Genomic DNA, 25,850 nt, shown 5'->3' with positions numbered 1-25,850 from the left:
TTGTTTGGTTCACAGGCAGGTAAGGAAAGGGGGATGGGCCGCTCAGGACTAATTCCTGATTAAAAAGTTACGTAGCCAAAGCCTCATGATACTGTACCTTAGAAGCCACCATGTGCTTCTTTAATAAATGTGACTGTTCCCTGCTAGCTGCTGTACCCTGGGGACTGCTGCGGTGTCCTTGAAAAAAAAAAAATGTTACAGCTGGTTGCTGGCTCCATGTATAGATAGATGAGTTTCCCTGTAAGACTTACTCGAGGAACTCAGCTGTAGGCTAGTGAGTCATCTTACTAAGTTTTGAGAGTAGGCTTGGGGCTGAGTAAGAGGAGGTATCACCTTCATGTTCACGTGATAAATTCTAGCGAAGCTACTTTTTCTGGACCACCCTCCTGCAGGTTATCACCTCAAATTGCAGAAATTCTAAAATGTCTGGTACAGGAAGAGAAGTTGAAAATTATTTATCTCTTAGATCTTACTTTCTTCCAAGAAAAAGTGATTTAAGTGGTTCATTTGGGAAATACGGTCTCTAGAGTATTCTGTCCTTTCTGATCAAATTAAGTTACCTACTGACTTCAGGCTAGCATTTCTTCAAGCTAGAGCTTTACCCAGTTTGCACAGAGTCTGCTTCTTGGCCCCTTGGCAGCCTTTGCAGGACCTCACTCCTAGATACAGAAGCAGCTACGAGATAATAATCACCGCATGTAAAGTGTCATGTCTACACTGCCTACCTGACAACTGGTTCAGAAATGTTCATTTCAATGCCACAGTTGATTGACTATGAAAGTATGAAGACTAGGTTTTCTGTTTGGTGGTAATTTTTAAAAATTATTTTTCTATTTCGTTTAATAATTTTTTTATGTATCACTTTATTTGGTGGTTGCCTAGGAGAAGAGTCAATGGCTGGGCTTTGGGTTTGTTTCCAGGGTTTTGCTCTTACGAGTGAAGCTGCCCTCTTGAAGCTGTGAAGCTGACACTCTTGTACATTCCTGTGTGTTCATTTCCCGCCGTAGAACGGCTGGGTCACGTGGTGGACACCTAGTTAGCTTTAGCTGATATATTGACAATTTTGCACGTGGTTTTACCAATTTATCATCCCACCAGGAGTGTATGAGCGTTCCAGTTTACACATCCTTGTCAACACTTGGTGGTGTCATTAAAAAACTTTTTTAGCCTTTCTGTTGGTTGTATAATGATATCGCTTTGGATTTTAATTTATCTTTCTCTCATAACTGATGATGTGAATGTCTTCTTATGCTTATTGGCCATGTGGACATCCTCTTATGCAGCCCAGTTCTGATTTTTCTTAAACAATAAAGGTTTTTATTAATTTTAGAAATATTACATAAGATACAAGAAAGGATATCTACACCAGTAGCCCATGTAGTTTTATGAGCTTAATGAAGACTGTCGTTTCTGCGTGATGAAAGAGAAAACATGGAAACCTGTTTTCCACTTTCCTTTTCCTTGCTCTCTAGGCATCGCACTGATGATGTGGAACACGTTCTTGGTGAAAAGGTTTTCTGCCGCTACGTACTTGATGGATAAGGTACGATAATTCACCTCCATGGGCCGACTTCTTGTTTATTTGGTCCCCTTATTGGATGTTAGAAAGATGATTTATATGGGGCCTTGTTAGACTGTTTTTTATTTGATGCTACATTTTAGTCTTGCTCAGTGAACTGAACTTCCCAGTGCTGGCATTTTGATGACTTGAACAAGACCCTGAAACCCTCAAAAGGGAACCATAGTAAAAGCCTCTTAACCCAAGAGACTGGGACGGGGGTTGATTCAAGCAAGGACTTGCACTTGATTTTAAATGAAAACGTACCAGTGTACGCTTACTCACCAGTCTGTGCATGTAGGGCCAAGATATTTTCTTTGAAAGGGGAAATTGAAGCTCTACTTAGGTTTTCCTGCAGAAACCTCACCCATAATGCACTGAGTTCTAGATCCTGTTTCTTTAAAGTTGTGATGCATTCTGAGTGTAAAATCTTCATATTTGTATAACTTATCCCCTAATTTTTATCATTTCCTACATCTAATCCAGTAGACGTAGGAGTTAGTTACTGTCCTCCATCAATCTTTTTACAGCATTTGATGCAGTATTCATATCAATGACTCCCTCACTTTCCTCATTCGCATTTCATCAGTTACTGAATTAAACTGCATAATTACCTTATATGTGCAACCAGCATAAGTAACTTTGGGAACAAACACAGCACATAAACACGTACCAGCTGGTGGGAGCAGAGGCTGCCAGCAGACTGGACAGCAGCCCCCAGCCTCCAGCAGAGTTGCCAGGCCGGGTCAGTGTGCCTCCCAGGCCCATCGGGAACATAGCTTCTGGCTTCAGTGAAGTGGATAGCAGAAGAATTACCACTGTAATGACATGTTCGTTTGTTTTTTGTTTTTGTTTTTTTAAAGATTTTATTGGGGAATTGGGGAAGGGGAACAGCCAAGTTGTTGTCCTTCAATCTTAGTTGTGGCGGGCGCAGCTAACTCAGCTCCAAGTCCAGTCACCATCCGGCCGCTAGTGGGCAGCTCAGGGCAGCTCAACTCAAGGTGCCGTGTTCAGTCTTAGTTGCAGGGGGGCGTAGCCCACCATCCCATGCGGGAGTCGAACCGGCAACCTTGTTATTAGGAGCACGTGCTCTCACCAGCTGAGCCATCCTGCCACCTGTTGGCAGCTTAGCAGGAGCTCAGCTCACTGGCCCATGTAGGAATCGAACCGGCCACCCTGTTGCTCAGAGCTCACACTGTTAACCACCGGAGCCACTCGGCCGACCCTGACATGTTCTTTTAAATGAAGTGACAGACATTCTGAAGCCACGAACAGCACTGGAATTCAGACCCACTTTAGGCCCCAGCTCCTCTGAGAATGCTTTTTGGGCATCATTGGTGACTTTTTTCTAGGGAAAGCTATCCTTTCCTGTATGTTCATCTTTCTTGCCCCCGTAACTGCTTCTTTCTTGAAACTCACTCCATTTGCCTTTATGACACTGTTCTGTTTTACTTCACCTCTGACCACCCCTCTTTTGAGGGAAGAACAGTGCAAAGCCTTTTCTGTGTGGGTTACTGGTTACAGTTTACAGCATCCCCATAACCTGGGTTTAAACATTGCTGAACTAGGAAGCAGTTATGATCATTCACTCGATGAATATTTATGAAGTGTCACTTCTCGGCCAAGGACTGCTAAGTTCTGTGGCTGCAGGGATAAAAGTCCCAGTCCCTGCCCACAAAGAAGTCAGTCCAAAGAATGGGCGAATAGACGACAGGGTGCTTCAGGGACTCAGAAGAGGAAATAAATAACAAGTCGGGGGAGGCCTCTGAGCTGAGTTTTGGAGGATGAATACATATGAACCAGAGAGAGTCCTGGAGACAGCAGGCAGCGTGTCGGCTCAGAGCTGTCGGCTCAGAGCTGTTGGCTCAGAGCTGCCGTAGCTTCGTGGGTGCAGCACAGGCTGGAGGAAGGGGCGGGAAGAGCCTCCTGTGTAGGCCGCGGGTTGGGGGTTTCCCAGTATGTGTCAGCTGCTTAGCGTGGGGCCTGGCACGTGGGGTAAGGGCTCCGTAAATGGAGCTGTTATTTTATCTCGCAGACATTGGGGCAGTCTTAAGCAGTGAAATGATACGTTCAGATTTGCTTCTTAGAAGAGTCTGGCAACTGGGTGAAATATGGTGGAATCGGGGCGGGCTGAGCTTGCTTGTTCCAAGGCCATGGCCGTCATCTCAGCAAGAGGTAATGAGGCCACGGGTCCTTGGTACTGGGGTCCCTCCCTCCCGTTGTCACTGTCTCCTGTGAATTCTTATCGAGTCCCTGACGGGCAGAACTTCTGTCTGCCCCTTGTTGCCCATATAAAGAATAGAGTGCAATCTTAATCTTATTAAGTACCATAGAATCACGGAAATCAACTGCTTTTCTGAACTAGAAACAGAACTTCTGTCTGCTTCAGACTGTTCCTTCTTTCTGACCATTTAAAATCATTGTGTATCTTTATCAACAAGCAAAATTTTTAGCTGCTGTTTGTTCGTGTCTTCAGTTTGGTTCTGGGTCTTAAGGCAACAGTTATTTGATTATATGAAGTCAGAACCAGATTTTTTAGCGTTTTTTCTTATTTAGCTGAAAAATACTTATTTTTGAAAAGGATTATGTGTGAGCCTGGTGTGATACATTTTTTGTAATATATTTTTATGTTCCACCACAAAATTAATTGCATTGTGTTATATACATGAGTGGAACCAACATTTAATTGATAAAAGGTTGCCACATTTATGTATAGCTGCATTAATATTTTTTAAATTTGGTAACTTTTTGCTTCCTGTACCATAGTAATGTCTTTTTATTTAGTTAAATAAATACAGCATTTTGTGTCCTTTTGTCTTAGGTTGGAAAATCCCCAAAGGATAGGTTATGCCGAAGGGTAAGTCAATCCCCCACGATTAGATGTGTAATTGTTAATCCTGCACTTGCAATAGGATCTTATTATCCGTAGGGGTGAACTTTGGCTTTTACTGTTGTGGTGACATATCAGGAGATAAGAAAAATGGAAAGCGAAGACTATCTTCAGGAACTGCTCATGAACTCTGGCCAATTTTAATTTACCTTTCTCGATTGTCAGCATATTTACACTAAGTTTTCACAAGATGTCTTCAACTTTGGACTGTGGACAGGAGGGTAACATGGTGCCACTGCTGCTTATTTTTGCCGTACTTGTGTTAGAAATTTATAATGGCACATCCGACATCAAACTGAAGTAGATTCAAGAGTGGTGAATCCGATCTACCTTTATGTAATAATCATTGTACAAAAAGTCTTAAATAATATCCCAGTCCTCAGATACTGGTGCTTCTAGGTGAGGCCAGGGATTAATAGTGCTAACTTTTGCTCAAAACTTTGAAATATTCTTATCACAAATATATTAAGAAATATTGGGACATGCAAACCCAGCTGTTATAGGCCTTAGTCCCGAAAGGTCCTCACTGTTGGATTCTGGTATGTGCTTGAGTGTCTCTGTGATTACAGTTCACATATGTCCACACACGCACTATCTGAATTACTTAGGGATGTGAGGGATTCATTGGCTGTTGGTTTAAAAAAGATTGTATGTGAATCAGTGGCGCCTGTGCAGGCCCTTTAAGGGCGTCAACAGGAGTAATCTGTGTCCACAGCGTGAGTCTGGTATTTAGTTCACAGGCTTGGGGGTTCACATTTTGTTCACAGAGTTCAGCTCAGTCTCTAAAACAGGCTCTGAAACCAGACCAGGCTGTTTTCTTAAAACTTTTCACATAGCCTCTGGCGTGTATCTTCCCAGATACCATGATTATTTGGCTGTCCAATGCCTATCTGTGAATTCTTGGACAATGAGTGCGAGCGCCACCATCTATGGTGACTGATGACACCGTGTGTTTACAATACACCCACAATGCTAATTTTTAAAAGTTGATAGTAGTGCCATCTTTTTTAAAGCCTAAGCTTAACGTTAGTTAAGTCTGTAAAGGAACTAAAATGCACTAATGCTTTGACTTTCTTATTCTTGCCGGTCCCATGTAGAAAGTCAGTTGACCAGCGTGTTGTGTACTATTTCTTTTTCTGATAGTAACTGGAGCAGTTTGGCTGCAGGAGCTAATTACGTTCCTTTTTGTAACAGGATGTGGGGATGAGCGACACAGCCATGACCTCCTTCCTTGGCTCCTGCTTGGATCTCCTTCAGACTTTAATGGAGGTAAAAGAGGTGTATTTTTCATTCTGAACTGAGATATTTAATATTTTGGAAATGGTTGGACTTAAAGGACTACAGAAAAATTTTCCTGTATTCATCTGAAAGTTTTGACATCAGCCTAAAAGTAGTGATGTTTCTTATTAGAACCAGCTCTTGGGGCTTGTTTTTATTATAATTTGGGAGGCAGACGGGTTTGCACTTAGCTGCTTGCAGCTCGGTAAGATACTTGCAAGCTCTCATGTCTCGGTTTTCAAACACTCAGGCAGATGTCAGCAGGGATGAGATGCAGGCGCCCGTCCTGGACACCGAGGATGCTTGGCTGACTGTCGAGGGGCCAGTCTCCATAGTGGAACTGGCCCTTGAGCAGAAACACATCCACTACCCGCTGGTCGAGCACCACTCCATCCTGTGCTCCATCCTCTACGCGATCATGAGGTTTTCTCTGAAGGCTGTGAAGCCACTGTCCCTTTTTGATAGTAAGGTAAGTGCCTCAAAGGAGTTCAGAGCCATGTTGGCACTGAGCAGGACGTTGATCAGTAGAGGGTGCTCAGCGCGTTTGGATAGATATGGTTTTCACTGTGGCGTTCCGCCTGTGGATTCCAACACAGAAACCCGTGCCGCGCTCTGCTCTGTATTACATGTCCTTCCAAGGATCTTAAACCCTATTTCCAGATACTGTGTTTTGTGTCTTCAAACACACACCTATTCTCAAACAGGTGCTTTTAACAGGATTTAGAGTACACGCTGTGTATGAGTTATCTATTATTGCATAACAAATTATCCCAAAACTGCGTGGCTGAAAACAAGAGACATTTATTATTATTTCTGTGGGTCAAGAATCTGGGTCCCCCTTATCTGAGTGTTTCTGGCTCAGAATCTCTTGACGAGTGCAGCCAGGATGTCGGCCAGGGCCGTGGTCTCATCTCAGGGCTCAGCTGGGGTGGGGATTAGGGACCCGCTTCTGAGCTCACAGGACAGGGTTTCTGTTCCATGTGGCAGCTCACTGCGTGGCAACTGGCTTCCCCAGAGCGAGTGAGCGAGTGCGAGCACCCGGGCAGAAGCCACAGTCCGTTTATAACCTTATTTTGAAAGTGACATGCTGTCATCTCTGCCTAATTCTCTTTGCTAGCAGTTTGTCACTAGCCCACACCCAAGGCGGGGGATCACTGGGGACCACCTGAAGGGCTGCCTACTGCATACTAGGGAGTTGTGATAAAAGTGAATTGAATAAAATTCTAGAATAAAATTCTAAAATGTTACTATTCAAGGAGAAAAAAAGAAATCAACCATGAGTTAATTAAATGACGTTTAAAAAAATCTTTCCCCTCTTTATAGTAATCCATGCTTATCAGTTTTCTTGTTCCCTTCTTTCTCTTTAGGGGAAAAATGCATTTTTCAAAGACCTAACTTCAATTCAGTTACTACCTAGTGGGGAAATGGATCCGAACTTTATTTCTCTACGACAACAGGTAATTTAGTTTTGGGATTTTGTGTTTTATTTCTCGGAAAAAACAGTAAAGCCTTTAAAGGATGACCACTTTAAAAGTATTCTTGAGAGCTGGGTTCCCTTTAAATTTTGTTATTTTTTTGATAATTCAGCAATTTTAATGGGAAAGCCACTCTAATCGACAGAAAAGCCAACAATTACTTTGATTTAGATGTTTTAAGGAAACATATGACTAAGGTGTTGCTTTCTGTGTTTCTTTCTCCCTTCTCAAGCTCTTACTGAAAGTTGTCAGTGCAGCCGTCCAGGCCCAACATCCAGTCGCAAAGGACAAAGATTCCTCAGAAAAGGCACCGACCACTCCTTTTGGGAAGGACCAAGATTGGCCAGTTCTAGCCATGGACTTGGCCCATCACCTTCAAGTTAGTGAAGATACTGTCAGAAGGCATTACGTGGGAGAACTCTACAACTATGGCGTCGACCACTTAGGAGAAGAGGTAAGAATCCCCTTAGCAAGGTTAATGGGGCTCAAGTTCTAAAACTGATGGTTGGAGTAAAGAATCAGGAAAGTCTCCAATAAAGCTTTTGCTTTTCCTGTTAGAACGGCTAGGCACGAAAATAGAACAGAATATTAAAATATAAAACGAATCAAATTCCGTTTCTGGTTAATGCTTGGTAAACGCCTACCATGTGCCAGGCCTGTTCTGTGCAGCGGGTGTCACAGTAAAAACAGACAAGGTTTGCCCCTCCCTCAGGGAATTGGCAGCCTACTAGTAGGAGCAGACAAGCATGCTGAATTTTGTATTGAGTCATAAATGTTATGAAGAAAATAAATGGGATCATGTGAATGAACAGGAGCTACTACAATGGGGTGGCCAGAGGTAACATTTGAACCAGGCCCCCGAGGATAAGCAGCAACCAGCTACTCGGAAAACTGGGGGAACAGTGCTCCAGGCAGAAATAATAAGTACGAAGGCCCCGCGGCGGGGACTGGCTTGGTAAGGTCCAGGAAAAGGCCATGCACAGTGAGCAGGAGTGACGAAGCGTGACGTGAGGGGGTGGGCAGGGGCCACAGCGTCGGTCTCGTCGCCATGGTTACTCACAGCATCGTCAGAAGCCAGCAGAGGGTTTTTAGCAGTTGTAAAGTGATTGAATATAATTTCCTTTCTCTGCCAGAAGCTTGAAAATGACTTGTTTAGTCATACTGACTTGGAAAATTAGGTGATAAGAGGAAAAAAAAAATCAGGTGATGGCAGAAATTTGGATTTTAAATGCTAAGTTTGATTTGGACTATATTTTGTACAGTTGACCCTTGATCAACATGGGGGCTGGAGGAGCTGACCCCCACGCAGTTCAAAATCCACATATAACTTGACTCCCCCCAAAACTTAAATAGTAATAGCCTCCTACTGACTGGCAGTCTTACCACTAACATAAACAGTCAGTTAACACATTTAATATGTATTTTATACTGTATTCTTACGATACAGTAAGCTGGAGAAAATAAGAAAATCATATGAGAAAATAAAGTATTGAAAAAAAACCATGTGGAAGGGGCGCCACACAGATCAAAATGAACTAGACGGACTCGCCACTGGGAACGCCTTTCCTGGGGCAGGGCAGGCTCTTAGCGCCCACTGTACAAGTGTCCATGTTCCCCTCCGCAGGCCACGCTCCAGGTTCACGACAAAGAGGTCCTCGCCAGCCAGCTGCTGGTGCTGACAGGGCAGAGGCTGGCTCACGCACTCTTCCACACACAGACAAAAGAAGGAATGGAACTGCTTGCCAGGCTCCCACCCACACTCTGCACTTGGCTGAAAGCGATGGTGAGTCCAGTAGAGGGCGATCAATCAGGTGATTGGGTGTGATCGGAAATGCCTATTTAATAACAGCTAAAGAGAAAATTTTAATTACAAGTTTAATTTACTTAGTTCTGAAGAAAAGCATTTTTGTTGGGAGGTAACTATTCTGATGACTCGTAAGTTAGTAACACTTATTTAGTTGTGTGTAACTGATGGGTTATTTTCCTGTCCCATTTGCAGGACCCCCAGGATCTTCAAAACACAGAAGTGCCAATTGCAACAACAGCTAAACTCGTAAATAAAGTAATTGAGCTTCTACCAGAAAACCACGGGCAGTACAGTTTAGCCTTGCACCTCATTGAAGCTGTGGAAGCCATCTCTCTTCCTTCTTTATGACCCGCGTCCACTGCAAACAGCCTAAAATTGTGTGACTATCACATGAATTAGTGCATGGCTATTTTACATAGTAAGCTGGAATTTTACGGAGGGAGTATGTTTGTTTTTTTTTCTTTTATAAATAAACGTATATATTCCTTTTAAAAAGTACAGTGCTGGCTAAATTCCACTCCTTTGGTTAATACTGAAGGTAAAATATAAACAAATATCAATTTCACTATTAATTACGAATACAGATGTTTTACTGTTCATTTCTAATTCAAGCACTTACGTAGCTTTATTGTTCAATTTTGCTATTTAAAATTGGTTATAACTTACAGATTATGTTCTTATTATAAGATTCTATATTTCATACTCAAAATGTGATTGTTCTAAGTAAATTTCAACGTGTCCGTGTATAGTCCCCGTCAGTGAAATAGAGAAGCAGCCCACTCTGCTTTAATAAGTGTTAGGCAATGCTTTCTTCTCATGCCTCATCCACACTGGACTGTCACCTGGAGCTTGGGACGCGGACGGGTTCCTTTACCAGAGGCTGTGCTGCTGCCATCAGAGGATGTGACCTTGCAGAGGAATAAGGGTTCGAGATCACCATAGTCATCAGAAGGGACATTAGAGAGAACCCGTGTCAAGTACCAAGGTACCTGCTGTAGTTGCCAAAATTGAGACTCTGAGATGCGAGCAACGCAGCAAAAATTAATTACAGTACAAGGTAAGATCTACCTTTTGCCAAGATTCAAAGTCGTATCCACATCAGGTAATTGTAAAAATGTATTATCTTGTAAAACTTATGTTTAAAGAAGGGCAAAGATGCTAAAAGATGAAGTCCAACTTTATTTTTCCTACAAGTGTTTAGAAATGTCTGCTTCTGGGACCCAGGAATGTTATCTCTTCTTGGGCACAGGACAGAAAATGCTCAGTTGATATGACAGCTTTAGCAAACCTACCTCACAGCTGGGTACCCGGTGGTGCCTAGAGCTGTCCAAGTGCTGAATAACCATTTGATCGAAACCAAATTAACGAAAACTCTAACAAGTGCTTTGAGTTCTACAAATACCAAGTATTTCTCGTGGTATATATCTTTGGAATGTAGCCATACAGTGCAATTATTGATACCGGTCATGGATCACAGTTACTATTCATAGTAACTTATTGTGATACAGGAGTTCGTTTCCTTCCGTGTAAGAAGCCAGCTCTAGCAACTGTACAAAGTTGAGTATGTCCTTCAGGGACATAAGGGAAGAAATGTCTGATGTTTGAGGCTATCCCAATGTGGATTCTTTTTAACTAAAAGATCACATCCAAATAAGAATTTACTGTTTTAATTTAAAATCTTGAAAAATAAGTTTTTTGGCTTTCTTGAGAGTTTGGGGTGAGGGGCCTGTAAGTCTGATCGAGGCACACGCTGTGTGCAGTGTGACGAGGACCTCAGCTAGTCCAGCCTCTCGGCTTCTGCTTGGATCTCTGCTACCCCATCCAGACACATCCATGAGTTCTCAGAAATAGCTCTTGCTTTATTTATAGGCACTGGTTATATGTATTCTGAAAGATTAGTTCTTCCTGTGATTTTTCTAAATATTCAGAAAGTAGTTATACATTTTGGAGGCTGGTCAAAGAAACTTGGAATTATAAGCATTTTTAAAGACTAAATCTTCACTTTGATTCCATTATCACTTTGGAGGGAGGGGTTCATACTAAGCATTTGAGGCAATAAAACTGGTTACACTTATTCTGGTAGGACATAATGAAATATGGGCATTGTTGAGAATATTAATAAGCTGAAATAATGGCACATAGAACCCTAACAGATCATTGAGTCTCTAGTTAGCTTTGCAATCCTAAAATTTACCACTCAGAATTTTAAAGTCGAATGCTGAGTTGTATGGTTAAGAAAAGCAGTTACGTATTTTGCTATTTCATCAAGGGCTTTTAAAATAAATCTGATAGGGGCCAGCCAAGTGGCTCAGTTGGTTAAGAACTCGCTCTGAGCAACAGCAGTTCGAGTCCCGGCCCGAGCTGAGCTGCCACTGAGCTGCCAACAGGTGGCAGGATGGCTCAGCTAAAAAATAAAAATAAAATAAATCTGATAGAAGAACATACATAGCTGTGTGCAGGCAGGCAGACCTCGCTTTACTGTGCTTCACTTTATTGCACTTCAGGTGTTAAGGTTTTTACAGATTGAAGGCAAGACCTCCACCAGCAAAAATTCATCTAAGGTCAACGTAAACACTTGTATTTAAATTGGTTTCTTAAAAAAAAACAACACTATTAACTGCAATTTAAAACCACAGAAAACCCAGATTTAATAATACTAAGTGTACAGGGAATATAATGTTCACTTAGAAGTTGCTGCAATTCTTTTAATTTTTTATGAGACAAATATTTTTGAAGTACTCGATGGCAACAGGGGAAGCCCTCTCACCCTGACAGTTTTCTGCTGAATAGAATCAATCATCCCTAGAGCGATTTTAATCCAACACTGAGTTGTTTGTAAAATGCTCTATTATCTAGTGTAATGTACTGTAAGTAGTGGAATTCTGTATATACTGCTGGTTTCTGTGTCTTTCATTGTTGTGAACTTATGTATAATAGTGAAATAAATTTTCAGCTTTCATGTTGTTTCCTTAACATTCCTAAATCAAGTACATACTATTAAGATTTTTTTCCTATTATATGAGAAGAACAAATTTGGTGATATTTTTCTTTTAATGCAACCAGACAAAGCCAGCTATTCCAAAAAGGTGGTGTTCGCTAGTAAGGTGATGAAATTTTTCCTTTCATCTCTCAAAGAAAACACAACGTCTGCCATTCCCAGTCAAAACCGTTTCTTTTTTTTTTACTTGATAGCTCAACTTCTGCACCACCATCACTTAATAATTTTCTAGAATGCCTTTATTTTTAGACGTTATAGAACTTAAATACTAAGTCAAAAAGACTTATAAAATATAAAACATTTTCCGTTAAGCCACATTGGAAGGCAAGCATATTCAGTGTCTGTTCTGAATGAGTCCATCATGGATAGATCGATCCCTCTGCATATGTGTGTGTCTGCATGTCCATATACACGTTATTTTCTATCTAGTTACAGGAAAATCGTAGAATTCTTACTTTGACTGTCATCCTCCACCATTTACTCTTCCACTCACTACTTAAGCCTTGGCTTTCTTTCCAACGTTGTAAATGATCCATGTAAACTCGTCAGTACTGTTGAGGGTCTTGCTCGGACAGCTCTCAACAGCAGAGAGGCCCTACTTTCCACCAACAACTTCCGCGCATCGGGGACAGAGTGTGTCTGAAGACTCAGCTGTGTACTTCCAACAGCGAGGGCATTTTTCTTTGGTAGTCGGCGCGACAAGTACTTTATAAGAAGACTCTTCACGAATATCACCACCTGTGCAAGAAAAACACGTGAGGAGTATCTGATCGCTATTTCTCCATCGATGTTGCAGGTGCTCCTTTTTCAAGCTTTCTTCTTCCTGCCTTAGGAAAGCTCGTCGCGTGGCGTAAACAGCCAAGACAACAGAATCACACGACTTGACAAGGGAGGAAAGCTGAGGAACCCGAGGCTCTGAGAGGTGGCTGATTTCCCCGAGTCACTCCGTTCTGTCCCTAACTCAGGCAGAGCAGGCCATCTAGCCCTTCATCTGGTAGAGTTCTGGTAGATGACACTGCCTTTCCAGACACATACTTAAGAATTTTAAAAAGTGTCCTCACGTAAGACAAAAGGACACAAAACATTCTGCCATGTTCATACTCTCAGAGCTCAGACTGGTAACGCATAGTAAACAAAGTAAATTATTGTCTAGCTGTTGCACAAAGAATGTACATCGACATTTGAAAAGCAAGGTAAGCCAGAATCTTAACTACTACTTATTCACAGGGCGGGAAGGAAAACTGCCTCTTCTGTCCCCAGCCCTGGGTTCCCAAGATCAGCAGGAAGGACACTTTTTAAACTTGGCCATTGTTTACTTTGTTTCCATGGAAAGGTGTATTCCAAGTGTGTGTCGGCCTTGAGAACACCTGTTCTCAAGTTGGAGATGACCCATTCACTTCTCCAGCTACCACTTGTTACTCCCGCCTCCTCCTTACCTTCTAAGTTGATGAGGAATGTCCCTTTGAGCTCAGTTACACCTGCAGCTATCTCCAGTGGTTCCTGAGGGAGTAAAGTGGTCTGGGAAGCCATCATTAATTCATTCAACTGAGAGGTGCTGGAAGTCTCCTCTGCTTGTAGCATCTGCAAGGAAGCATGTGAACGTTCCTAAGTTAAATTTTTACCATAAACCGAGGTCACTGACACTGGTAATTCTTGTTTAGTTAGAAACCCCTTAGTATCATTACCTCCTGATGCTAATATTAAAATCAATCAGTTCTTACTAGTATGAAAGGTCTTGACTAAAAACTTTATGGAGAATACACTCTATGCTGGCACTTCTCTTTGCTAGATGCTAAATGCCCATTATTTCTCATCATCACAAAACACCTACACGGTGGTAACTGTCCCAATTTACAAGTGAAGAAACAGGCTCCGAGAGGGGACCTTGTCCAACTTTCTAATCGATAAGTGTGGAGCTGCAGTTCCAGCCCAGGGCCTGTCCGAGCCGATGCTTTTTCCCAGTATCATGCTTCCTACCTTGGAGGGGTTCAGATCCCGCTACACAAGGACCTGCTTTTAGCAACGGAGACCAATGACTGAATAACGCCCAGACCTCGAGAAGGACACTGACACGCTGCTGTTTGATAAGCACTTGGACATTTTTCACTGTAATTTTCAAAATGAGTTTGTGAACTAAGTAATACAGACATTCCTTTTTAAAAACAGGAGATTCAAAGAGATTAATTTGGTTTTAACAAATGCAGTTAGTAGTTGACAGAACCAGGACTCCATATGACAGCTACTTAGTGTAATTCCTAAGGAAAATATAGTCATATACAAAGTTTTTTCCCAATATCAATGACCTAAACAAGCTGTATTCTTTTCAGCTTATTCCTCAGAGCTCACGAAGTCACAGGAAGCATGACATGATGGCGCTGGCCGTGGGGCCTCAGCCAGGTCGCAGCTCCAATGCTCCTGTTTCCTCATAAAATGGGAGTCAGAACTTCCCAGCCAGGAATTTTAAAATGTGAATATGTCATCGAAATTCTGTTATTGGAATAACAATCTCATATGTACTTGCTATTTCAAGCCTCAAATCTTGATCGATTACAATATTAAAAACTTTAGTTGAGCTTACCAATGAAAGGAGATGGTCATTTTTTAGAAAACTATGATACCGGTCAAACTGTCAAATGTATGCATTGCCCGTTCTCCTAAGCATTCAAACTGGAGAAAAATCTTGAGTCAATACATTAAGCTCTAAGCCAACTGGGCCAATCAACTCGTAAGAATCACAAGAAGAAAATTCTGATGGCCCTTTCGGAAATAAAAACAGGATGAATGCTTTGAGACCATGTGCATATCTGCCGGAGCAAATGAGTGTTTTTTAGATCTCATGAGAAGAAAAACTGAACTCTTTCTTTGATTTGTGTTGAATCTAGTCCAGGTGGACAAAATTCTCAGCCAGCCAGACCCTTATTACAAGGCCTCCAATTTCTGTGTATTTTAAACTGCCATGCATTTCAAATAAAACTATTATCGCTTCCCTGTCCCGGCTTATAACGGAGCAACAAAGTAAATGTCTTACAAGGGAAAGGAAGCAAAGAATCCTTGATGTATCAGGATTAGAAAACATAAATCCTAACTCCTAATTTTTTAATGAAAAAAAATCTTATACAGAGAGATTTCAGGTGAAACTGTATGATACATGATACAACATTTCAAAGGGTACCGACGAATGCTTACCTCTATTATCTCAAAGAGCAGCCCAGGCTCTATGACGATGGTAACCTGGTACTCGGCGGCATTTTTGCCAGGGATGCTCCCCAGGAACGCATCTCTCATGGCGCACGCGCTCTCCACGGCTTCCTCCAGCCCAGGCTTCTTCCAGATTGAACTTGTGTTAATCCACCCAGTACGGAAAACACTCTTGGGCTCTTAAAAAACAAACACTAATTTACAGCTGTTCTAAACAGTAGATAAAGCTCTAACCATTAAATAGTATTCATGGGAAATAAGTTACTATTGGGTTGTCGGAAAAGTCATGACGCATTTTTGCAACAAAAAACAGAAAAAATACATCATGACTTTTCCGACAACCCAATAGTTAAGGTAATCATGGGATGAGATATTATGAAGCCATCTTAATGCTTATCAGACATTTACATGAACATGTGGAAATAATTATGTTACATTTAAAAAAAGGATAAAATATACAGTAAGAGCTCAAAAAAAAAAAAAGATGACGAGAAGAAAATAAAACAGAAATGTCCCAAAATGAACAGTTGTCTTTGGGGAGTGAGGTAAGCAACTTTTCCTTTTTCTAAACTTCTATAGTTTCTGATTTTCTATAAGCTTAATACAATTGGGAGGAAGAGGAAACTATTATAAAAATACTAAAAGGTACTACTTTGTTTTAATAAAACTTAATATATTTCTGACATACAAGGTATTTAAGAAAATGTGATTGCTCAATATAGTCAAGCTGCTAATTTCAGAAAGCATTTCAAGGTGGCTTGAAAGCCGTTCTGAAGTTCATCCTACTCCTCTATAAACAGGTGCAGAAACTACGAAGTAACCAAGACACATCATCATCATTGTAGATGAGTAAACAGACACAACCAGAAGTTGCCCCCTCAACAAGGGCCTTTCTCATTTAGAGCACAAATCCAGTGTTCCTTACCTTTACTATAAGGCATGTGCTGGAACACCTCCTCAGCCAAGTGAGGAAGGATGGGAGCGAACGAACGAGCGATTACATCCAAGATTTCAGCCAGCGCCGTCTGACAGGAGCGTCGTTTGGGATCACTTGCATTTTCACAATAAAGCCTGAACGAGAACAAATTCAGCAGTTGACAGCACTTCGTGTGTTCTGACTGCCAAGACAGGCGCTTGTCTCGTGCTGAGCTTATTCTTACAGTGGCTAATTCTATGAGTCTCATCATCTAAAGAAGAAGATATTCTATCAGTTTTTTATAACATCCTCTATTGTACTTCTTCCAGGTATGCCCTCAAAAAACTGCTATGTAATTTCCAATTCCATTCTTCAGAAAACAGCCTAGACGAGTGCGTTCAAGGACAACTGATAAGTTAGTTGGTGGTATTTAAAATGGGACTCCCCACACCCCTACAGGCTGTCTCTCTCCCTCATAAGATTTATAAACTCCTGAAAAGAAGTACTACGTGCATTACCTCACATTAACAGCTATTCCTTCTCGAGCACTTACTTTATAAAACAGCATTAAGCACATTACTTATCTCTCTTCCTTCTTGTAACCACATCTGTAAAACATCACCATTTTACAGATACACAGTAAGTGGCAGAAAAAAAAAATTCATAATCAGGCTTGGCTCTAGAATCTTCTTAACTGCACCACGCTGCCCGGCTTGCTCATCATTTGCCAAGCAGAGGAGACACGCAAGAAATATTTGTTAAGCATGTTAGTATTCAGTCGTACATACCTATCTTTGATTATGCTGAAATAAAAGTTTGAAAGTTCTCTGGTGTAAAAGGCTCGTAATAGCCGAACAACTTTTCCAAAATCGTACTGTTTATATGAATCGGTAATCTAGGAAACAAAGCCAAATACATTTGGAAGCTGGGATAAGCAAATAGAAATGTACGACATCATAAGCAAAATATGTTTCCTTTGCAAGTGTGTTGCAAAGGCAGACAAATACAAAACGTGTGATACGCAAGAGCTCTCGGGGGTCCCCAAACATCCTGGATCACAAATTCGACTACCCTCGAAAATACTGAACATTCAACTCTGGAAACTACAAAGGAACATTCATCAAAGGAAAGGGTCAGGTTTTCAATGATGAAAGCACATCACTTCAAACCAGTAAAGAGGTCACCAACGTTCCTTCATTTTATGCCTGAAAAGTAAACTTGGGCAAAAATCTGCACGCATGCCTCTGACGGTACATGGAAGCAACCACATTTCCAGTGTTTTTGAGAAAACACAAATTTGTGTTCATATGTAAATGAGAAAATATCTTAGGAGACACAGGAAGGCTCGGTTATTTCTATGCTTTGAGGGGTACATCTGCAGGCAAAGTACAATTCTACTTTATTCTTTCCTGTTGGAGAAACAGAGCTGATCTTGAGGAAAAATGTGGCTTGAGAAGAAGTCTGGGCCTACTGTTCCCACGAGGTACTGCTCTAGTTTTCTGAGAAACTAGGAAAGAAATCCTAAGACTTCATACCTAAGGTCAACCTGGGAATGTGTGAAATTTATCAAGTAGAACTTTTCTCAGTGCTATAGTTACCATTTCTAGCAAGGCTTGTTCCATTCACATGCAACTCTAATTTCAACATACAACAGTGCTGATGTTTCCATTTTCCCAAAGCTCATTAATTCACATGTACCTTGTTGGCCAAGTCCTGGAGTAGGTGTAGCATGTACTGGTCTATGACGTACATATCGTTAACAGGGATGGAATCTGTCTCTGGGTTGAAACCAGCCACATTTCCCAAAAGAAAGCGGAGTGTATTCCGAAGCTACTGGGGAAAAGAAAAAATGCAGTCAAACAAAAATGTATGATGCCTTCAGTTCTTACTAAATAATTATTTCTCTAAGTTTTATCCAACTCGTGTTACTTTCTTAATGGAATACTTTTTTTCTTTTGGAAAACTTTTTAAACATTCCTAAATAAAACTATAATTGCAAAAAAAACACAAAACCCTCTCATTCTAATAGCCCAGTTATAGAAACAATCACCGGACTTTATTACCATAAAGACTGAATTTCCATTCTATTTCTTTATAACCTTAGGGCGAGTCACGTTTCAGTGGCCTCATCTGTTCACCTGTGTAGGTAAAAGTGTTATTTTTACCTGCCTCACAGGTGAAACTAAAGATAAATAGAATAAATGTGAAAGGTCATTGAGCCCATAAAAAGTATGTAAAATTAGTATTCACATTTGCTATATATTTTAATATAAAAAGACAGTATATAAAATTATTAGTATTGAACTAATTTTTTAAACAAATAATATAGGTTATTTTTAAATGCTCACAACATGTGTAGAACTCATTTTCATTCAGTTTTGGAGTGCCAACAGAATGCTTTTTTTAAAACAATGACTCAATCAACTTCTCATTGAGAAACAGGAAGAATGATGACTCTGACCTTGCTGATGTCATCTCTGGCAGCATGGAGGACAGACGGACTAATGGTCACTTCAGTGAAAACATTGGACTCAGCCACCCACCAGCGAAGGACATCCGCACCATAAGGAGGCTCTGTGCTTTGATCCTTTCCATTGAGGGAAAAAAAACATAAACGTAAATGGCTTTCAGTTCCAACCAGGTGAACCCATCTTTCAAGTATTCCTACTCAGAAACATGTGAGCCCAATTCGAGCATAAATATACCTGCACTATAATGAAATAAGGGCTATGATCTCAGAAACCAGGCTGCAGCTAAAACACAACACTGGGAGGAAAAGGAGAGTGGGTTCTCTAGTCTGTTCACTGCGCAGATGCTAACCCCAGTCTCCATCTACCTATCCGAGCCGGTGGTCGGACACAGAGCAGCGCCCTGATGTCTCCATGATGGGGGCGGGGAATGGGAAGGGCTGCTTTTCCCTTGCAATATTCCCTAGCAACTCTGTAAATAAAGCAATGGTTGCTGGGCAGTAAAAAGCCAAAGGAGTAAAGTAACAGACATGTGATTTCTAAAAACTGCAAAATAAACCAAATTATCGGTAACCCCAGATTTGATGTTCATTAAATGGTTCAGGGCCCAACTGAAGATTCAGACTGGAAATGAGTCAAAAAGGCCACAATCCCAACCCTTCCCTTTTTTCATTAACATCATGTATTATTTAAGAGTCTAGTTTTAAAACACGGTAAGGCATCTGCTGTTCATGTAAAAGATTTTTTACATTAAAGTAACTACCTTAAGGGTGTTTAGCTGCCAACCTAAGGGCCTTAAAACAAAAATAAAAATTTTTTTGGAGAACCACCTACTTCTCCTCCGTTGATGACAACGTCAGGATCAATGACGTTCCCAAGAGACTTGGACATCTTTTCTCCCTTTTCTCCAAGGGTAAACCCATGAACAACCACTGTCCTAAGAAGGTAAATCAACTATTATAATAATAAACACAATTATAATCTTTTTGAAGATAACTTACAGCTTAAGTATCTTATTTTGACACAAACAGGATATTTGACAGATAATGTATGAAAGCTTTTCTTGAAAGTCTAATTCTTGGGAGCTTATTTCTCATGATTGTTCAATAGTAAGCTATGTACTTACAACACAGAAAAATTTTTGATGCTGACCTTCACTAAGCAAGTCTTTCCTGAGCATCAGGTACTGATTTTGATCATTAACATTAACCAGGAGAAAGTATGTCTTGAAAAGAGCAGATTATCACCTCAAAATTATCTTCAAAAAGGCAATTCCAGAGAAATGTATCTGCTGTTCTATTGGCTTATAAAAGCATGTTAGACAAGAGACAAGCATTTAAATTGCTCTGAAATGGGTTTTCATTGTAAGATAGCAAAAATCTTAAGCTCTTTAAGAATCTTTCTGACTAGAACCTCTAAAAAATACAAGGAAAAGCAATTTCTGTTAACTAAACAAGAATCTCTAATCTATAAAATTCACTAAAGGAATTTTCCTTCATTAACCGCTGAGGATATTACAATCTGAAGGACAACTGAGCTCAGGCTGCCTTCAACCAACCCCAGGTCCCTGTGTCGAGTCTTAACCGTATTTCACCACCTGGCTCTCCGTAGGTCCCCACCACTCCAGTCACTGCTGATTTTACTCCTTCAGGGTGTTGTGATCTGTATCAGTGACAAAACTGGTCTGTATTTTCGCCTTTTTCTCTTTTTTTACTTCAAACTGTTATTTCTCCCATGAGACTGGAGACTAAGCTAATTGAAGGTGTTTTACCACATACGGGGGTGCCAAAAAAATGTATACACGTGACTTGTATGCATCTTGTTATCGGTATGTATTGGGTATTATAATTTTAATATAGCTTTTTCCTTTCTTAAAATGTGTATACCTTTTTTTTTGGCACTCTCTGTAGATACCATTCAGCACAGGCTTCACACATTGGCTGGTACCCAGCGGAAGTACTCCCAAGTGTGCTGACGTGTTTAGCTCAGGTGTAATACTTACTTAAAAGGTGCTTTTTTCCTTGCTGCCACACTTGTTAACAAGGATGACTGAAACCAGCCGCCAAGCTGGTCTTTTCCTTCCAAGTACAAGTCTGCTCTTTGGTCAGTACCTCAAAAAGTTAAGTATTAAGAATTACAGAAATGTAATTAAAATAGGAAAACAATTGTTTGAGGAGGAGTATGAGATCTGAATGAAAAAGTCGAAACTACAGTCTAAAATTGGGCTTATGTATTACCAATAACGGTAGTTTGTTTATGTTCTGGCAGCCCCCTATGCGTGCAACATGCATGTTTAATAACAAATTTTCTTTCTCTGAGTTAATTACCTAAATACGACAGGGACGAAAAAAATGATTTACCACTCAGGTGCATTTTTACCACTAATTTCATTTAATAAATTATTTCTATCACAGTCAAATATTTGGATAAGAACATCACAAACTAGAAAGAGAGTGACTACACTCTATCAGCACCATGGACAGCGGCACAGGTGGGTCTTGCGGCCACTTTCCATGCAGTTTAATTCAGTCGACGGCTCCAAGTATGACTTGCACTGCTGCACTTACATGTAAAACCATTTCAGAAATTAAAAAGCAACAATGCTACTAGCAGCAATTCTCACCAAGGCCTAAGCACTTAATGAACTCTGAAACAGACTGCAGAAGCACTAGTTCACATACGGCACCCTCTTGAAATTCAGAATGCTGCCCCGAAATGGTCGTAGGCAACTTCTTCCTGTTTATAACACTGCATGAACTACCTATCTTAGGTACATTTTCAATATAAGTTAGGAAAACGAAGTACTTAAACTCGCAACATTTTCTCTTAAACACGGTGGGAGGAGCTTATGAAATATTTCGGAAAATTACTACATAAAAAATTGTAAAAATTTTATTCATCTGTAACTTATACATGGGCATTATGAATTATGTACATTTTAGCTGTAATGTAGACTAACCATGAATTTACATGCATTTTAGTTTTCAAATTTCCTAAGCTGAAAAAGCCCAAATGAAGGAATATTCACCTACTAGGAACCATATTGCTGTCCTCTTAATAATGAGGCCTAGAACCAGAAGTATACCTCCAGTAAAACTCGAGGACAGTCCTCTTCAATCCCTTTAACCCCGGCCAGCTGCACAGACAAGGTATTTTTCCCACATTCTCTTGCTCCACAGAGCAAGCGGGATCTCTTGGGCCAAAAGCTGCCCTCAGTAGCAGTGCAAGGAACTGTCTGATCTGTCACTGCTTCCCTGCCACCTCCTCCCTGTCTCTGCCCTCGGTGAGGACAAGCCACACTCTTCATTTTGCCTCTGACGTTTCACTTAGTATCCTCAGTGACATTTCTTCTCAATCATCTACACACATCCGCTAATGTGTGCCTTCTCCTGCCCAATCTCTCCTTTCCCTTAGCCAATGAGTCAAAACTCACCCTATGAGAAAGTATAAAATTAGTCAGTTGTCTGTATGGGGGAAGGGAGGCTGTGAAAAGGCAATGCTAGATAGAAGGAGCTCTGTCAATCAGGGTATCTGACACGAAATTACATGACCATCATCTAATTTGCCGCTAATTCAATCTCATTTCCTCTTCTGAAAAATGCTGGGCGGGGGGGGGNGGGGGAGGAGGGGGTCAAAGGATTTCAGTGATTTCCAAACTTGATTTTACAGAACTGGGTGCCTTGAGGTTGCCGGGTGGGCCAAGGAGGTTAAGAGGAGGGAGAACATTCCCCATTTTTATCTATCTTATGTATTGTGGTTCTATATAAAATTTCATTTGGAAAAACAAAAGTTTAGAAATCATTGGATTAGATGATCTCCAAAGGTCCTTCCAGACCTAAAGTTACATTAGGGCAGGAGATCTTCCAAATAAAGAAAAAAAAAAGAAAAAAATTTTTTTGAGTATAGGTTGAGTATAACATTCATGTATTTACAAGACTGCTTAATTGGTAAATAAACTATTATTTAGAATTACCTGGAAGAACATAAGACCATGAAGTTCCACTATCAAACCAGATGTCCAGAATATCCTGACCTGGCACATACTCCAAGGCGTCAGGACCACCGACCTAGTAAGACCATGTAAAGGCACTTTAATTATGTGAGATGATTACAATAAATACCCAAAGGAGTCTTGAGGAAATGAAATACTTACAACCATTAAATTCACATTTTAAGGTAAAATGTAAAACATTTAAAAATATTTCACAATGAAGTACTACTGATTCATTTGTATGTAAAAGTGACTGTGGCCACTTCATTACACATTTATTAATGTAAACATCAACTGTTTTCTTAAAATTATCTTCCAATGTGGATTTTTTGGTGTATGATGCAATCAGGTGACTCGAGTTCAGATCCCACCAAGTCCTGATGTACCGATGTTAGGCACTGTTCTCTCACAGTCACGAGTATTTCTACTTTAGTCAACCAAGTCAGTTAAAATTTTGTCCCTCACGCTCCATTTGCTACATTCCCTACCAGGCTTCTCTAGCTAAACAAAAATGTCTGCTTTCCAACTGCACTGGCTCTCATTTATGGTGAATAAACTCATTAACGTTACATGACAATGCAACTACTTTTTTAACTCCCAAGAGTCCCCTCTGTTGTTATTAGGTCATACAATGCACACAAAGGCTGTGAAATACAAGTAGAAACTTACCTGAGATAAGACTTCCTTTGGCAGAAGCTGCTCAGGAGGAAGAGTCCACCAGATATCACTGCCATGTTGTTCCACTAGTTTAATAATGTGCTCGATGGTTTGGCTATTTTACGGGGGGACAAGCAGAATGGTTCAATGAAGTTATTGTGATTAATACTACACATTTTAAAAATTAAGAAATACTAATATTTTTTCCTTTCTGCAGCAAATTTTTTTCCTGTCTTTCCCCCCAAACTTTAGTGGTATTATTTTCAATGACTTGCTTGGCTGCTGCTATCATCCTCAATTCAATACAAATAATATCAGTATATCTTAAAAAATGAAATCAGATGTATCCCTTAAAAGAAGAAAAAATGACTTCTCCTGATATCCCTATTTCAGTTACTGATTTCCCTGTTTTTAGGAATCTATTTTCTTTTCTGGTACCTATATTCAAAACCTAATTACCTCCCACCTCCAATTTCTGCCCAAATTAAACCAACACAATTTGAGACTTGCTCTTGTTCTCAGACACTAGAAGTCCGACCTCACTGCTTCAATACTAGACTGATGCAATGGGTTGACTTTTCCCCAAAGCTCATCTCTTTCATTTCAAGACACAACTCTGAGAGAAGTTCACTCCCAAAACTGCTTTGATCACACCAATCCTCTCTCAAAACCTTCCAGTGCCCCAGTCACCGCTTACAGGATTAGGTCCAGATCCATCTGCCCAAAAGCAATGCCACAGTGGGACACAGCCTTTTGACAACAGATATCCAGGCTTACATACATGGCCGTGCAAAAGTTTTACATCTTCCCTAAGTCTCGGTTGCTGTACAGTTCATTTGTTCAAAAATACTGACCAAGCACCTCCAGTGCCTTGGATACCGTTCTAGGCACTGGAGACAAAGCAGTTCACAAGGCAGGTAAGACTCCTGCCCTAATGGAGCTTACGTTTTAGTGATCCTAGATGTGTCCCTTAGAATGACTGCACACTAAATGAGATGGATCGTGTCACACTTAGCACAGTGCCTAACACAACAGAAAGCCGGTAAATGCGTATCAAAATGAATACTGACATTGATCATATCGTGGGGAAGGTACAGAGTTATGAATTATTTGAAAATGAAACTCCGGGAAATGTATACCAAATTTTCTCACAGGAACAACATATGCACTTTTAATTTATTATCACACCTTCATTAACATGACAACTTCCTCTAGTTTGCTATCCACTGAGTCGCAGTTTATAGAAAGGTCAAAATGGTCACGTGCACGGTCCCTAGAGCCAGACAGCTTTGGTTTAATTCCTGGCTCTGTCACTTTCTAGCTATGTGACCCTGGGCAAAGCACTTAACATTTCTGTACCCGCGTTAGTAAAATGCAAATAATAACAGTATCATTAAGCGAGCTATTACAGATATTAATCAAGCTTATATACCCTGATTCCCTGAAAGGAAGCCCTAGCTGGAAAATAAGCCCTCGCATGATTTTAGGTGCCTAAATATGGCACCTTAGCATACTGAATATTTTAAGCTGAAGGAGTTTGCGGAAAAGGCACCCTTCTCTCTGAAACAGGTCACAAATCCTCATGTGAGGGGTGCGTGCCCTCCATATCCTGGAGGAATCATGCTATGTCTTATTCTCCAGCTAGGTCTTATTTTCGGGGAATCACGGTATACAATGCCTAGAACAATGATTGGTACCCATTAGTAAGAATTATGTAATCATTAGTTATAATTCAAACTGATTCTCTGAAGTCAGAGAAATTTTTGACAGTTAATTTTGTCAATCAATTACCAAAACATATACCCATGTTAACATTTAAATTAGTTAAAATACACATACTAAAACCAACTTTTGTATTATCCTCTTTACCAAACTCCATTAATAACTGTAGGTCCGTGAATCGATGAAAATGGAAAGATGAATGCACAGGAAAAAGCTGTAAATTCTCATTCTGGATCTGCTCATTAATCATGATTACATTGAGCAAATCATTTAACCTCTCTGGGTCTGATAAGTCACAGATAAACTGAAGTGTTTATAAAAAAAAAAACTGTTGTGGGAAGCAAAAATCAAATGTACCCATTATTAATTAAATATACTCTACACATTGAAAATTTGAAATACCTTACCATAGCAAATTATCATTAAACTTGTATCCTATGAAGTATAGATTGAAAAGTATAATGCTACCAACACCTATTTTGAAGAAATTATAAATAACAAGAATGTTAAAATGGGCACAAGTCCATATTTCTAATACAATCACACATTTTAGATGGACTTTAACAGTAAAGATAAACTTTTGTGATGAGACCATAAAAACTTGGTGCAATCACTAGCTAATTATATGCCAATATTTAGTTACTTATTACTATTTCATGCAGTTTGCACAGAACACTTTATCAGTTAAGAAAATATGAATATACTATAATAGAAAATCTGAATAAACCTAATGTTACTACACTAGACCTAATGCTATTACACCAAAGGAACCAAAAAAAGAGAGATACACTAGCAAAATACATTTATCATACACAATTACAGTAGATATGCTATTCATACCAAGTAGGAAATTTTCATCAAAAAGAATGATTCTAAAGATGAGTGTCGTTCT

At 40.3% G+C, this 25,850-nt stretch overlaps 2 protein-coding genes across 2 annotated transcripts in view; one reads left to right on the top strand and one right to left on the bottom strand.

The window, feature by feature from the left end:
- RAB3GAP2 (RAB3 GTPase activating non-catalytic protein subunit 2) overlaps positions 1–9,503 on the top strand; it is an 86,159-nt gene extending 76,656 nt beyond the window's left edge. Inside the window, exons 24-31 of the mRNA XM_019639591.1 lie at positions 1,473–1,543; positions 4,380–4,415; positions 5,643–5,717; positions 5,977–6,195; positions 7,094–7,183; positions 7,434–7,655; positions 8,826–8,984; positions 9,201–9,503. Of these exons, the coding sequence (XP_019495136.1) occupies positions 1,473–1,543; positions 4,380–4,415; positions 5,643–5,717; positions 5,977–6,195; positions 7,094–7,183; positions 7,434–7,655; positions 8,826–8,984; positions 9,201–9,356 (1,028 nt within the window). The 3' untranslated portion in view covers positions 9,357–9,503. The remainder of the gene's footprint in view (positions 1–1,472; positions 1,544–4,379; positions 4,416–5,642; positions 5,718–5,976; positions 6,196–7,093; positions 7,184–7,433; positions 7,656–8,825; positions 8,985–9,200) is intronic.
- Positions 9,504–12,227: 2,724 nt separating this feature from the next.
- IARS2 (isoleucyl-tRNA synthetase 2, mitochondrial) overlaps positions 12,228–25,850 on the bottom strand; it is a 30,838-nt gene continuing 17,215 nt past the window's right edge. The window contains exons 13-23 of the mRNA XM_019639611.1: positions 23,249–23,351; positions 22,562–22,655; positions 20,591–20,699; positions 19,423–19,525; positions 18,582–18,707; positions 17,819–17,950; positions 16,909–17,015; positions 16,130–16,275; positions 15,193–15,383; positions 13,443–13,587; positions 12,228–12,744 (exon numbers count right to left, since the gene is read on the bottom strand). Coding sequence (XP_019495156.1) covers positions 12,602–12,744; positions 13,443–13,587; positions 15,193–15,383; positions 16,130–16,275; positions 16,909–17,015; positions 17,819–17,950; positions 18,582–18,707; positions 19,423–19,525; positions 20,591–20,699; positions 22,562–22,655; positions 23,249–23,351 — 1,399 coding nt within the window. The 3' untranslated portion in view covers positions 12,228–12,601. The remainder of the gene's footprint in view (positions 12,745–13,442; positions 13,588–15,192; positions 15,384–16,129; positions 16,276–16,908; positions 17,016–17,818; positions 17,951–18,581; positions 18,708–19,422; positions 19,526–20,590; positions 20,700–22,561; positions 22,656–23,248; positions 23,352–25,850) is intronic.

The sequence above is a fragment of the Hipposideros armiger genome, unplaced genomic scaffold, assembly GCF_001890085.2.
Source record: "Hipposideros armiger isolate ML-2016 unplaced genomic scaffold, ASM189008v1 scaffold_45, whole genome shotgun sequence".
Taxonomy (NCBI): domain Eukaryota; kingdom Metazoa; phylum Chordata; class Mammalia; order Chiroptera; family Hipposideridae; genus Hipposideros; species Hipposideros armiger.
This window is presented reverse-complemented; position numbering and strand designations above follow the sequence as displayed.